Source organism: Mercenaria mercenaria, chromosome 17 (assembly GCF_021730395.1).
Source record: "Mercenaria mercenaria strain notata chromosome 17, MADL_Memer_1, whole genome shotgun sequence".
In the NCBI taxonomy this organism is placed as follows: Eukaryota; Metazoa; Mollusca; class Bivalvia; order Venerida; family Veneridae; genus Mercenaria; species Mercenaria mercenaria.
This window is the reverse complement of record NC_069377.1, coordinates 66700844-66717086: the sequence shown is the minus strand read 5'-3', so window position 1 is coordinate 66717086 and position 16243 is coordinate 66700844. Positions and strand designations below refer to the sequence as shown.

Below are 16243 nucleotides of genomic sequence, written 5' to 3'. Positions count from 1 at the left end.
GACCTAGTTTTTGACTGCACGTGACCCAGTTTCGAACTTGACCTAGATATCATCAAGATGAACATTCTGACCACCTTTCATAAAGATCCCATGAAAAATGTGACCTCTAGAGTGGTCACAAGCAAAAGTTTACGCATGCACAAACGCACGCACGGACGTCACGCGATCACAAAAGCTCACCTTGTCACTTTGTGACAGGTGAGCTAAAAAAAAACCTTTTATGATTTTTCTTTATCTTCAATTACTACTTATTACATCAAGTATTATAAATTATTGCATACCTAGTATTCTGAAAACCTAACTTTTATATATGATTTTTCCCCTCTCGTCAACATTAAGAGAACTCAAAACAAGAGGACCATGATGGTCCTGAATCGCTCACCTCTTCCCCACATGACCCAGTTTTGAGTATGACGTCGTTTTTTCTATTATTTGACATAGTGACCTAGTTTTTGAGCTCATGTGACCCAGTTTTGAACTTGACCTAGATATTATCAAGATAAAAATTCTGACAAATTTTCATGAAGATCCATTGAAAAATATGGTCTCTAGAGAGGTCACAAGGTTTTTCTATTATTTGACCTATTGACCTAGTTCTCGAAGGTACGTGACCCTGTTTTGAACTTTACCTAGATATCATCAAGGTGAACATTCTCACTAATTTTCATGAAGATCTCATGAAAAATATGGGTCTTAGGCATAACGACGATACCGATATATCAGAAGACAAATATCGACGATACATCGATATATCGATTATTAAGTTAGATTAACGACCCGTTTGTTCATATGCATACTATATACCTTCCTGTAAATGCTATTTTTAGTTTTACTGCCTACTTTTCATATTTCTGTTTGATTGTGTTGTATTTGTATTTATGAAATAAAAGAAATAAATAAAAATTAATAACATCTTTCATTTTTATTTTGCCTTCACTCCTTTTTTGCATTCATCCAAATTTACAACTTTGTGAAACTAAGTTGTTTTTAGGGTCTGAGGTAGTGTTTATTTGGATAGTTTTTCTCTCTGTAAAATATCGATTTTTGAAAATGGGAATCGATAATCAATCGACAAAAAAATATCGTTGATACATCGATATCATTTCTATCGATGACAGCTCTACCTCTAGAGAGGTCACAAGGTTTTTCTATTTTTATACCTACTGGCCTAGTTTTTGACCACACGTGACCCAGTTTCGAAACTGACCTAGATATGATCAAGGTTAACATTCTGATCAATTTTCATGAAGACCCATTGAAAAATATGGCCTCTAGAGAAGTCAAAAGATTTTAATAATTTTAGACCTACTGACCTAGTTTTTGACCACAGTTGACCCAGTTTCAAACTTGACCTAGATATCATCAAGATGAACATTCAGACCAACTTTCATACAGATCCCATGAAAAGTATGGCCTCTAGAGAGGTCACAAGGTATTTTTATTATTTGACCTACGGACCTAGTTTTTTAAGGCACGTGACCCAGTTTCAAATCTTACCAAGATATCATCAAGGTGAACATTCAGACCAATTTTTATGGAGATCCATTCAAAAGTATGGCCTCTAAAAAGGTAACAAGGTTTCTCTATTTTTAGACCTACTGACCTAGTTTTTGACCGCACATGACCTTGTTTCAAACTTGACCTAGATATCATCAAGATGAACATTCAGGCCAATTTTCATACAGATCCCATGAAAAATATGGCCTTTAGAGAGGTCACAAGGTTTTTCTATTATTTGACCTACTGACCTAGTTTTTGAAGGCATGTGACCCATTTTCGAACTTGACCTAGATATCATCAAGATAAACATTCAGACCAACTTTCATACAGATCCCATAAAAAATATGGCCTCTAGAGAGGTCACAAGGTTTTTCTATTATTTGACCTACTGACCTAGTTTTTGATGGCACGTGACCCACTTTCAAACTTGACCTAGATATCATCAAGGTGAACATTCTGACCAATTTTCATGAAGATCTCATGAAATATATGGCCTCTAGAGAGGTCACAAGGTTTTTCTATTTTTAGACCTACTGACCTAGTTTTTGACCGCACGTGACCCAGTTTCGAACTTGACCTAGATATCATCAAGACGAACATTCAGACCAACTTTCATACAGATCCCATGAAAACTAGAGCTATCACTAAAGGTGATGAATGTACCCCCCTCATGCACCGACACAGTACATTGAATTTGACACACACAAGACTGCATAATTATGTGGACTGTATGTATACAGTATAGTAACAAAAAACAAAGTCCCATAACTATGCAGAATATTTATCTAAAAGAATGTAACATGCACCATGCACAACTAGGGTTGGTACTGATCACTTGTGTGAAGTTTCATTAAATTGTGTGCAAGGGTTTGGTAGATTAGGCACGCACAAGATTGCATATGCAGGCTGTATGTACATACTATGTTAACAAGAAACAAAGTCCCATAACTCTGCAATTTTAGTCGCTGAAAGAACCTAACATGCCCCATGCACAACTATTGTTGTTACTGATCAGTTGTGTGAAGTTTCATTAAATTGTGTCAAGGGGATGAGGAGAGATGGTGCGCACAAGATTGTGTCTATGTATATAGTATAGTAACAAAAAAACAAAGTCCCATAACTCTGCAATTTTTTTCTAAAAGAACCTAACATGCCCCATGCACAACTACTGTTGGTACTGATCACTTGTGTGAAGTTTCATTAAATTGTGTCAAGGGGATGAGGAGAGATGGTGCGCACAAGATTGTGTCTATGTATATAGTATAGTAACAAAAAAACAAAGTCCCATAACTCTGCAAATTTTTTTTCTTAAAGAACCTAACATGCCCCATGCACAACTACTGTTGGTACTGATCACTTGTGTGAAGTTTCATTTAATTCTGTCAAGGGGATAAGGAGAGATGGTGCGCACAAGACTGCGTCTACGGACAGACGACCAGACGGACAGACAGACAACCTGAAACCAGTATACCCCCCCTTACAACTTTGTTGTCGGGGGGTACAAATATGGCCTTTAGAGAGGTCACAAGGTTTTTCTATTATTTGACCTACTGACCTAGTTTTTGAAGGCACGTGACCCAGTTTCGAACTTCACCTAGATATCATCAAGGTGAACGTTCTGACCAATTTACATGAAGATCTTATGAAATATATGGCCTCTAGAGAGGTCACAAGGTTTTTCTATTTTTAGACCTACTGACCTAGTTTTTGAAGGCACGTGACCCAGTTTCGAACTTGAACTGGATATCATCAAGGTGAACATTCTGACCAATTTTCATGAAGATCTTGTGAAATATATGGCCTCTAGAGAGGTCACAAGGTTTTTGTATTTTTAGACCTACTGACCTAGTTTTTGAAGGCACGTGACCCAGTTTCGAACTTGACCTAGATATCATCAAGATGAACATTCTGACCAACTTTCATAAAGATCCCATGAAAAATGTGACCTCTAGAGTGGTCACAAGCAAAAGTTTACGGACGCACGCACGCACAGACGACGGACACCGCGCGATCACAAAAGCTCACCTTGTCACTTTGTGACAGCTGAGCTAAAAAAACTAGTTTTGACATATGGAACTTACAGATTAACTTACAACCACTTATAAAACTTACAGATAGAACAATGCAGCCCTTAAAATTCAGTCTTACAAACACTATAAAGCAAGGTCACATACAATGAAGGGTAACTGCATCTGAATTATGTTTCTTTTTCTTTCTACTTCAGTTCCAGTATGAAATACAACTATACTGATCAAATGTTTTTCGCGAGTTATCTTTGAAAATTTTGTTTAGCTGGTTAACATTAAAATCATATTCATCAGTATGTGTATAATTATGTACATAATGGTAGGGATGTAACGATACACTAGTCACACGATACAATACATATCATGATACAGATGCAACGATACAGTACATATTCATCATATTGCAATACACATTGAGCATTCTTGTGACAAAATGAAAAAAGAAACAAGAGGGCCAAGATGGCCCTAGGTCGCTCACCTGAGAAACACACCATAATACACCATAACAGTGTAAACACAGACCTAGTGATTGAATGGAAAAAAATATTCTGACCAAGTATCATTAAAATTGGAGCAAACACAAGTATTTCTTTTATTTGACCTAGTGACCTAGTTTTTGACCCCAGATGACCCATACTCAACCTTGACCTAGATTTCATCAAGGAAATCATTCTGACCAAATTTCATAAAGATCAACTGAAAAATACAGCCTCTTTTGCATACACAAGGTTTTTCTTTGATTTGATCTAGTGACCTAGTTTTTGACCACAGATGACCAATAACCAAACTCTACCTAGATTTTATCAAGGCAATAATTCTGACCAAATTTCATAAAGATCAATTGAAAAATACAGCCTCTATTGCATACACAAGGTTTTTCTTTGATTTGACCTAGTGACCTAATTTTTGACCCAAGATGACCCATATTCAAACTTGACCAAGATTTTATCAAGGCAATAATTCTGACTGAATTTCATGAAGATCAATTGAAAAATATAGCCTCTATCGCATACACAAGGTTTTTCTTTGATTTGACCAAATGACCTACTTTTTGCCCCAGATGACCCATATTCGAAGCTGACCTAGATTTCATCAAGGCAATCATTCTGACCAAAATTCATGAAGATTAATGAAAAATACAGCCTCTATTGCATACACAAGGTTTTTCTTTAATTTGACCTAGTGACCCATTTTCGAACTCGGCCTAGATTTCATCAAGGCTATCATTCTGACCAAAATTCATGAAGATTACTTGAAAAATACAGCCTCTATCGCATACACAGGGTTTTTCTTTGATTTGACCTAGTGACCTAGTTTTTGACCCCAGATGACCCATTTTAGAACTCGGTCTAGATTTCATCAGGGTAATCATTCTGACCAAAATTCATGAAGATTAATTGAAAAATACAGTCTCTATCGCATACACAAGGTTTTTCTTTGATTTGACCTAGTGACCTAGTTTTTGACCCCAGATGACCCATTTTCGAACTCGGCCTAGATTTCATCAGGGTAATCATTCTGACCAAAATTCATGAAGATCAGTTGAAAAATACAGCCTCTATCATATACACAAGCTAAATGTTGACGGACAGACAGACAACAGACGACAGACAGACACTGGACATCGAATGATCAGAAAAACTCACCTGAGCATTGCTCAGGTAAGCTAAAAACAAAGTTCCTGCACTAGGAAAGTACTTGAAATTAATGTTATAAGGTTAAGGAAACTGTTACAAATGATAAATTTGTTTAGTTACTATCTTTAACACTGACTATGAAAGTTTTCATTCAATGTTTCTACTTTTCACTGTATCGTTTCTGTATCGTGAAACAGGTCTATGATATGATATGCGTATCGCCAGTGAATTGCGATATATCGTTACACCTCTACATAATGGTGAATGACCTATTCCTAGACTCAGTTACCCTTAGCCTGCTGGCGGCAAGTGATTCTGCCTTTGTGACCAGTGTAAACCAAGATCAGCCTGCACATCCTTGCAGTCTGAGCACGGTCTGCACTGTTCGCCGTTCAGTCAGTATCTTTTTGGTAAGCACCCCTTTTAACAGGTAATGGTATTGTCCAAATTGAAAGGTGGACAAGTTCATTTTAGAGATTTAGCAGGGTATGGGTTAATAGTATCACCCTGTTCTTTGAGAATATCTCTACAGGATGAATGACCTTAGATGTATCAGTCAATCTGGAAAACATACACATACCCATCATTCCAACCTATCACCTTCTCATTGCGAGTCTACACCTAACCGACAGTTTTGCTTACAAAAGACAGAATATCAGCTGCAGTTTGGTATGGGAGTAATCAAAAGTACAGAATGATGTCATGAATGAAGCTTATGTTTACTAGTTAAATCTATCGAAACAAAACAATGTAACTGCCATATAACAAATAAAATATCATAAAACTAGCTCAGCCGAATTTTGAACATGCTAACATTTTCTTCAACTTTAAGTGCTCCTATAAACAGAAAATTAAATGTAGGCAATTTTGAAGTACTGAAAGCTAACTGCATCAATAATAATGGGGTAAAGTAAAGTTGTAAAACCTGCATGCCAAATTGTTTCTTTAACAAGACATTTATTTGCAGTTAATCGCAAGTGTGAAATTGCTAGATTAAATCAATTACAAGAAATTGGTCTTAGGCAAAACATGCAAAGCTGTGGAATCATGGGAGTACAGTTTGAAATCATCAACAACTAAACATTACTTTGATGGGCATAATTCTGGGCTAGGCTTACAAAGGAACTTCACTTTCTACAAGTAATAAAAAAAAGTTTTGCTGAAAATAACTAAAATATGAAATAAAAGTTAAAATAAGAGTATCTGTTTTATGATGATTAACTTTTGTCTTTTTTTCTGGATATTGCGCTTGGGAAAATTAGAGAATTCTCCTGATTTTATGCACACTTAATGACACAAGCTGAAACAACAAATCAAAGATATACTGAAAGGAAAGTTCATCTGATTTTGCATTTTGTGAATCAGAAAACACCGATCTTTCCATACTGCAACAGTATATAAATCATTTTTGCAAATCAAAGTATGGCAGAAGGGCCATGATCGCTCATCTGAATTTTACAGCTGGCTTCAACACTTGGGTAGAGGGTAAACTTAGGAACATTTGAGTGAAATTATTTTGAAATTAAGCCAGCAATTTCTGACAAGATTTCCTATATAGCAAAACACGCCACATCCCTTTTTTTTCCAGGTAACTTAATCTGAAGGAGTTTGGTAGGTCAACCAAGGAATATTTGTGTGAAATTATTGTGAAATCAGGGCAGGGCTTTCAGAGAAGATTTTAAAGACAAGAAATATTGTCAAAACTGATGGATGCTCCCCAAAAAATGTTTATAGCATTAAATTAAAAGCATAAAGCTGAATTCATCAACAGGGCACATACCTTGTCTTAGTAGTGAAGCTTCAAAACAACTTTCTTAGAACTCTAGCAAGATTGAGAGTGAAGCTTCCTATGAAATGATTGCTGAGGAAAACTCCAGACATGGCTGGCATTATAATTTACTAATGTTGAATAATCAAAGGACAATAACTCAACGAAAAATTATCCAACTAGAACATGAAGATATATCTATCTCCTCTTGAGAAATAAGTTTCCTATGAACTCTTGTTGAATTCCAGCCAGTGGTTACTGAAAAACACTCTGGACAATAATGGTGCTATAGTACACTAATGTTGAATAATCAAAGGGCAATAACTCAGTGAAAAATCATCCTACTGTAAGTCCAAACATGAAGATAATATGCGCATCTCCTCTTGGTAAAGCTCCCTATGAAGTTTCACTGAATTCCAGACAGCGTTTTCTGACAAATATTCTGAATGAGAACTGGTGCTTCAGTATAATAATGTTGAATATTCAAAGGGTTATAACTCAGTGAAAAATCATCCATACAGAACATGAAGACAATATGCGCATCTCCTCCTTTTTAGTGAACTTTCTATGGAGTTTCACTAAATTCCAGCCAGTGGTTGCTGAGAAATACTCCTAGAATTGCAGGTCAGACAGACACTGACGAAGCAACAACTATAAGCTTCCACCTTTGGGGAGCATAATAACCAAACTATGGATGACATAAATCTGCAGGAATTTGAAAGTAGGCCACTTAAGCAACATTCCTTAAGCTTTATGGTCTAGGAGATGTTCCGTTAAAGAACTGTAGGCAACCAGACATAAAACAGACCTTCAATGATACTAATAGCTCAACATAGCACTAAGTGTCAGATCTTAGGGCAAAATTTCCAACTTTACAGATGGATAAACACACCAGGTGCTCCTCAAGGCCTTATTTCAGACAATGACAGTCATACCTGTATAACAGTAAATATCCCCCACCCCCTGTGAAAAGAATTTCCTATGAAATCTGTTAAACCGGCAGAACTATCAGTGTTTCAGAAACCATGAAAGACTTTTGAATGTTAGTTAAGTTGAAACAAAAGGGGCAAGTGACTTCTGGTTGTTTTGCTGGGTTTAGAGACCCATGCACCAACATGACTTAGGTCATATGGCAAGTTTTTCAGCCATCTTTATATGTGATATCATAAAGCACCAAAACCCCTAAATGATATGCAAACAAAGAGATACCTCTAACAATGTCATATCCTCCTTGACAGTTGTTATTTTCCAGATCATAGAGCCAAATATCCACATTAACGGGAACAGAGCCAGGATCCAGCCAAGACCATCAGCCCAGGCCGGGTACTTGTATTTACCGTAAGTGATTGGGGTATACTGGATCAAGTTGAATATAAATACAGCCTGGAAATCAACAAAACTGATTACATATTTTCTGCAATTTACAAACACAACTTTTTTTATGTACACATAATTAAGAAATAATAAGCTCAGAAGTGTGGTTTATCGTAGAACAACCCGTCTTTTGAGTTCTTATGTGTAAGAATATATCACAAAAGCCGTAGGGAGACTGTAATGTAAATATTGTCACCTGTTACTGCTCCAGTCACACCATTGATTAAATCCAAAAGTGAGCAGTGTATTCACTTCATTCTGCTGGCATAACATTTCATATACTTAACTCAATTAGCCATTTTCAAAGACAAAAATTCATGAAAATCAAATTTACAAGAAAAATTTGAACGAATGGGAACTTCAGATGTTCATTTGGATTTTATTCTGTAGAAACATCATTAAAACTCCATGAAAATTAGTCCCCCATTATTAGTTCTGATTTAATAGTATTACCAATACTAGTAACTAAATACATACAATGAGAGTAAATGGTGAAAGAAACTGCCAGAACAGTTTGAAGAACAATCTCCATCTTCTCATAGAACCAATCATCAGCTCAACATCCTGAAGGAACCTGTCTGTACCTGTAATATAATATAATACATTCATTAAACTGCTCCAAGGTGACAAATTATCGGAACTCTTTATTTGGGTTTAAAGAGGCAAGCTTCTAGATTTTTAGCACAAATGTTTTCTTTCCAAATTATGTAATTGTTTTCATTAATTAGTAAATGCAACTTAAAAGTGAATTTTGAGTGATACTTTAATATCTGTTTAAATATAAGACAATACCATTCCTACTTAACAATTATTAATCATGTGTATAGTATTAAACTGCTATCAGAGATAGTGATGTAGATCTAAAAAATTTTGTAAAATTTCAGCTTTTTTTCCTTTAAAACTCATCCTTCTGACTTTTAGATGCAGCATAGTGTAGTCACCATCGAACATTTATTTTGTTGGGTTTAGGGCAACACTAACACAATTTATTATTGCATGGTGACTTTTCCAGCTTTTCTTGGAGGAGGACGGCCCCTAGTGACCCTCCAGGCATTGTTTCAGACAAGGGCAGGAGCTGGGTAGAACCAGTGACCTTCCGTGAGCCAGCTGAATGGCTTCCTCACATGAAGAAATCTACACACAGAGTGAGGCTTGAAACCTACATCAGCGAGGGGCAAGTAACTGGAAGTCACTGTAAAAGTAATATCTTATGTTCAGGAGTGAAATACAGGGGTTGCTGTTAAAACTATACACCATTCATCAGATATACCAGTGAATATCATGCACATCAACATAATCAGATCAACACTTTTGGTGGCTGTGGTAGCAAGACTTATAAACAACAGGTATTATTTCTAATATGAACTATTCAGGCACTAAGATAAACAGTGCAATTATCATACTGGTCTCTACTTAAAACTGCTTTACAAACGAATACATTAAATGTTAAAATGTAAAATAAACAAACTAGCTCTAGAAATTGGGCAGGATAAAGCTTGGCCGGGTACAACTCAGACCTGTGACATTTTTCTACAGTTACATTCTCTCCATCTGTAACAGTGTCATTTTTAACGTGTCCAGCACCAGTTAATTACAGTAGCAGAAGTGCAAATTTTGCTGATAGCGTATCAAGATCATATAATTTATTTGAAATAACAAAATGTTCTGTTTCCAAGAAAAGGCTATTACAAATGGAGGTGAATCTGACAGGAGATTTACTTAAGCTTAACTTAGCCATAGTATAAAGGAAGGTGGGAACAACTGAACATCATTCAAAGCTTACATTTGGGGAATTTGAATGAAAAGGATAATAAAGTTAGGTGTGGGTTCTTAAATACATCTCTGATACGGGATATAAATAGCTCTCCAGTGGGGTACTTAAATAAATCTCTGTAAGGGAACTTAGAAAAGGGGATAACAATAAAATCCTGTATCTCATAATAATCTGAAAGTTTAATAAAAATCTTCGGAATCTACAAAATTTGTATAAATAGATTTAATAAACAATGACTGACAGAATGTTTCCATTATTTAATTCTTTTTTTGTTACCAATCTTGTTCTCCTTTTGTAACTAATAACTTTAACCCCTCATAAATAAGATGACAGTTGACTTAACACATTTTGTCTTCAGTATATCATCGAAGAGTACACCTTACTCTGGATTCAAACTGAAGACATTTTGATCAACTTGTGCTTGATCTACTGAGCTTACCACAGCTTCAATTACTTAAAGAAACCAAATTGTTTCAAAGTATTATTTATTATTTATAGCTGATATTGGTCGGTGCTCTAACTTGCATTGTTGTAGTATCCTGTCACAAGACTGAGAAAACCTTATTATATAGGATTTTACTGTTTCATGTAGTATGTGGTTTAAATAAGGACAATACATGTTATATACATTACCTAATAAACTGAAAATTAAGAAAAGCAACCTATGTTAGTCCCTAATATACAATATGGTGTTTAGTAAGATATAAAACAATACACAACAACCAGGTCAATTAAACACAAAAATACCGATACCAAAATAACCACAGAAATTGTTTTATATCACTGCTATCTATCTTTCATTACACTAAGCATCCCCCCAAACCCCCACCCTTCAAATCATAAAGCATGGTATAAATTCAAAATACAGTTGCTCTACCTCTACTGATAAAATAGGATGACACCTGACAATACAACTACAACAAAAAGTGAAACGAAATGTTTCTTTTTTTTCATTCAAATAATTTAAAGACCTGTACATTTTCAGAGTGTTCATATTAAAAGATATCCCATGACGTCCTTTTGCCATTCTTCTGTATGGATTCCTTCTACTACTGATCTGACATTTAATAAAAGCTCTTATAAACTTATGCCAAACAATTTAAAATGCTGTCTTGTTTTCAGGTCCTTAATTTATTTAAGAAGTATAAAAATAATCCTGAGAAAGTTGATGAAAGTAAAATGACCATCGTAATAACATTTCCATGTATGGTAATTGAACATTTCCTTAAAGGAAAGGTTACCAGTTGTTGGATAAACTGCTGTCTACCTTTTAGGTCCACATCAAAGTTTAAACCAATGTGAAAAAAACTGAATTAGCAAAATGAAAAAGTGGGACACTATAACAAACGAACACAAAATTTTCACTCACACAGAATATTAACAGCTTCAATAACTTTATTTAATAGCTTCAATAACTTTATTAAATACCTAACTCTTACCATCAAAATAGTAACATGCAGTTTCTGAAGGTTTTGTGAAAAAATTAATTCTATTACAGGTTACTGTGCACACCTTGAATGCTGTTTCTTTTTCTTGAAACTACTTTCACTGCCTCTGAAATAATTACCTGACTTTACCCCAATTTTTTGAAAAAAAAAAAGCTATTAAACTAAAGCTAGTGACTAGAACTAACTGAAGTAAAGAAAGAGATTGTGTTTATAGACAGAATGGTTTGCTTTATTAAATTACTGTTACAACAGTTACTGGGTGTGAATATTTCCCTCTAGACTTACAAAATTGTCGAAAATATTTTATCTAACCCTTTTTTTCTATTTTTTTTTCATAAAATGAACATTTTCAGTCTAACTACCATTATTCTTTTCACATCCTATTTCCAAATTTTTGCAACCAAAATAAATACTTTACTCAAACAGAAAAATTACTTATGAAATTAGTCCTTTTTGTAAGTCTATAATAGAACTTGTTTGGTTTTGTATGTGCACAATCATGTGAAATACCCTCTTACCATACACCCAGCCAAAAAGTATTGATTCAGTGGCAGCCATTAAAAATACTGCCCAACTAGACACATAGGCATCCATTAACTGTAACAAGTATACACCACCCTACAAAGAAACAGTGTTTCACAAATCATTAGCTTTGAAGTGACTTACAGATCAGAACCATGCTACTGCATCCGTAAACAATACCATTTACAGAATGTGCAGTCGTAAACGGTACTGCATACATAAAGATAAACAGAAATTTTCTGGTTCAATGAAGTAGAGTTCCTACAAAAAGCAAATGTGTTAGTTAAGCATATGCAGACTATGTACTTCAAGATATAGACAGACACATCATTAAATGACACAGTTGTAATACCTTGATAATATATCAAGAACACCAAACAGACTAAACAAAATGTTAGTAAATGCTAGAACTTGCATAGCAAAAACTGAAAATTCAAACAACAAAATTAATATATTGCTGTATATACTTTGCCACAAGTCATAGTTCCGAAACTAAAAAGTAAGTTTGAAAGACCAGTCTAGGATGTATTATTACCATTTCAAGACTGTGAACCAAATGCTAGTGTGTTTACACTTCTCCAAACTCCGCTTTATGTTCTGGAACCCAGATTTTATCAATTAAAAACACTCCTAATTTATAAACATTCGAAGGAAGATATAAAATGTATAGTAAATGCAAGTATTTGTACATGTTTTGACTGGTGTATGTATTGCCTTATGATCCGGCTTGACATATGGACAAATGTATATACAGTTACGCAATTATCAACTAGTAATCAGCTTTCCTTTAATTGTGTAAAACAAAGAATCTGTTTTATTCAAATGAAAAAATATATTCAACTGGGAAAGTCATGAAACTATAGCTATGAACTGCTATTAAAAGAAACCTCTAAAAACATCATACTCTGTTTAGAAATCAGGAGATTTTTAACAATACAGTAATTTTCTACTGCATTTTTGTTCTCAGTTTATAAAACCTATAAAAATACTTCAGCTCACAAATTTCAACACAACTTTAAAAAGTAAACTGATTACCAGTTGGTAACTGCCAGCTCAAAGACCAAGTCAACAAATAAATACCAGAGAAAACTAGGAAGCATAGCCCAAATACAGAACACCCTGTCAAACATGCAGTTTGTATGTCATTTCCTTACCATAGATCCATCCAAATATAATACTTTCTGTGGCAGCCATTACAAATACAGACCAGCTTGATACGTATGTGTCCATCAATTGTAACACATACATACCTCCCTAGAAACCAACAAACTTTCTTATTAAAGTTCTGCTGACAATCTATATTTATACCCCTCAATGTTCCAAGTCAGGATTTAAAACACATAAGAGTTACTTAATATTGTATAATGTGGTCCTTAATAATTATAAAATTACCAATAAACATTTCTCAGGACACTCCAATTAGTGTAAATATTTTGTAATAATGTTCTAATATAAGATCATGTAATACAATTCCTAATCTTGTTAAAAAAGCACCAGACCACAGGTTTCCAAAGTAATGCTAAAAAGAGTGTACAAAAGCCAAACTATGGCTCCGAGACAGTAATCTTTGAAAATGTAAAGGAATCAACTGCTCAATCCAGCAGTCATAGGTTTGAACCCACAACAGTGTACCTTCTAATATGACTTTTGTACTCTCCTCATATGACATACTCTCCTCATACGACACTTGTACTCTCCTCATATGACACTTGAACTCTCATCATATGACATACTCTCCTCATACGACACTTGTACTCTCCTCATATGACACTTGAACTCTCATCATATGACACTTGTACTCTCCTCATATGACACTTGTACTCTCCTCGTATGACACTTGTACTCTCCTCATATGACACATGTACTTTCCGCATATGACACTTGTACTCCCCTCATATGACACTTGTACTCTCCTCATATAACACTTGTACTCTCCTTATATGACACTTGTACTCTCCTCGTATGACACTTGTACTCTCATCATATGACACTTGAACTCTCATCATATAACACTTGTACTCTCCTTATATGACACTTGTACTCTCCTCATATGACACTTGTACTCTCCTCATATGACACTTGTACTCTCCTTATATGACACTTGTACTCTTGAACTCTCATCATATAACACTTGTACTCTCCTCATATGACACTTGTACTCTCCTCATATGACACTTGTACTCTCCTCATATGACACTTGTACTCTCCTCATATGACACTTGTACTCTCATCATATAACACTTGTACTCTCCTCATATGACACTTGTACTCTCCTCATATGACACTTGTACTCTCCTTATATGACACTTGTACTCTCCTCATATGACACTTGTACTCTCATCGTATGACACTTGTACTCTCCTCGTATGACACTTGAACTCTCCTCATATGACACTTGTACTCTCCTCATATGACACTTGAACTCTCATCATATGACACTTGTACTCTCCTCGTATGACACTTGTACTCTCCTCGTATGACACTTGTACTCTCCTCATATGACACTTGTACTCTCATCATATGACACTTGTACTCTCCTCATATGACACTTGTACTCTCCTCATATGATGACACTTGTACTCTCCTCATATGACACTTGTACTCTCATCATATGACACTTGTACTCTAATCATATGACATACTCTCCTCATATGACACTTGAACTCTCATCATATGACACTTGTACTCTCCTCATATGACACTTGTACTCTCATCATATGACACTTGTACTCTCATCATATGACATACTCTCCTCATATGACACTTGAACTCTCATCATATGACACTTGAACTCTCATCATATGACACTTGTACTCTCCTCATATGACACTTGTACTCTCATCATATGACATACTCTCCTCATATGACACTTGTACTCTCCTCATATGACATACTCTCCTTATATGACACTTGTACACTCCTCATATGACACTTGTACTCTCCTCATATGACACTTGCACTCTCCTTATATGACACTTGTACTCTCCTTGTATGACACTTGTACTGTTCACTACAGAGAAATTCATATTTAAGCCTTCAACTTTCTTCACAACTCAGTTAACATATTTTTTTACTTCGCAGGTATGCAAATGAACCTTCCTTTTAGAATCTTTTATTAATATCACCGCAAACCATCTGTATCAAATATAAACAATGATTATACCTCACAGGTGACAGCTACTCCACCAAGGAAGCCAAGTATTGAGACAACAAGTACAACCCATGTTTTCTTCTGTCTCAATGATGGCATTGTATCCTGTACTGCTGTCATACACGTCTCTAATAATGCAAACTGAAAGTAGACAAGTATATACATGTTTTAATGAAAGTAGACAAATATATACATGTCTTAATGAAAGTAGACAAATATATACATGTCTTAATGAAAGTAGACAAATATATACATGTCTTAATGAAAGTAGACAAATATACATGTCTCTATTAATGCAAACTGAAAGTAGACAAATATATACATGTCTCTATGAAAGTAGACAAATATTATACAAGTTTCTAATAAGCAAACTGCAAATAAACAACTTAAGGTTCATATACTATTTAAGCTGAATAAATTGGTGAACAAACAAACATATATTATGTGTATGAACACTAAGTACATTTAAGTGTCCATGCAATCAATTGCTGATATTAAGCTCAAAATATGCCAAAATTGGTCTACTGCACAAAATTGTACATTAGACTTCAGAGTGATACAATTTCAAACCTCTAATATAAGTGGAAATGTATTCAAATATATATAGTATTTTATTGATCTGTAAGAGGATAGTCTGCCCGCTTAGCTCAATAGGGAGAGTGCAGATCTATGGATCGTGGGATCACTGGTTCGATCCCTGGGCGCGGCATATGTTCTCAATGACAACTGACAAAAGACATTGTCTGAAATCATTCGTCCTCCACCTCTGATTCATGTAAGGAAGTTGGCAGTAGCTTGCTGAGAACACGTTAGTACTGGTAAGAAATCCAGAAACATTGGTTAGGTTAACTGCCGCCCTTACATAACTGAAATACTGTTAAAAAACAGCATTAAACCAACACAAACAAAACAAAATCTGTAAGATAATTTCAGTGTTTATGTTAACAAATATTTAACAGCTTTGAAACTGATAAATAATCAAGGATTTATCATAGCATGTCTTTACTCTGCAAAAATAGCATGCTTTGTTTAGTACTAATTA

At 35.0% G+C, this 16243-nt stretch overlaps 1 protein-coding gene across 4 annotated transcripts in view; it reads right to left on the bottom strand.

Annotated features, from left to right (window-relative positions):
• Positions 1-16243, bottom strand: part of LOC123536128 (sodium- and chloride-dependent glycine transporter 1-like) — an 89866-nt gene that overhangs the window by 12054 nt on the left and 61569 nt on the right. For 3 of the 4 annotated variants that reach the window (XM_045318960.2, XM_045318959.2, XM_045318961.2), the window contains exons 12-15: positions 15214-15342; positions 13205-13304; positions 8784-8890; positions 8142-8315 (exon numbers count right to left, since the gene is read on the bottom strand). In XM_045318960.2, coding sequence (XP_045174895.1) covers positions 8142-8315; positions 8784-8890; positions 13205-13304; positions 15214-15342 — 510 coding nt within the window. Of the gene's footprint in view, positions 1-6251; positions 6299-8141; positions 8316-8783; positions 8891-13204; positions 13305-15213; positions 15343-16243 lie in introns of all 4 variants that reach the window. The other variant, XM_045318962.2, reaches the window with a different exon arrangement.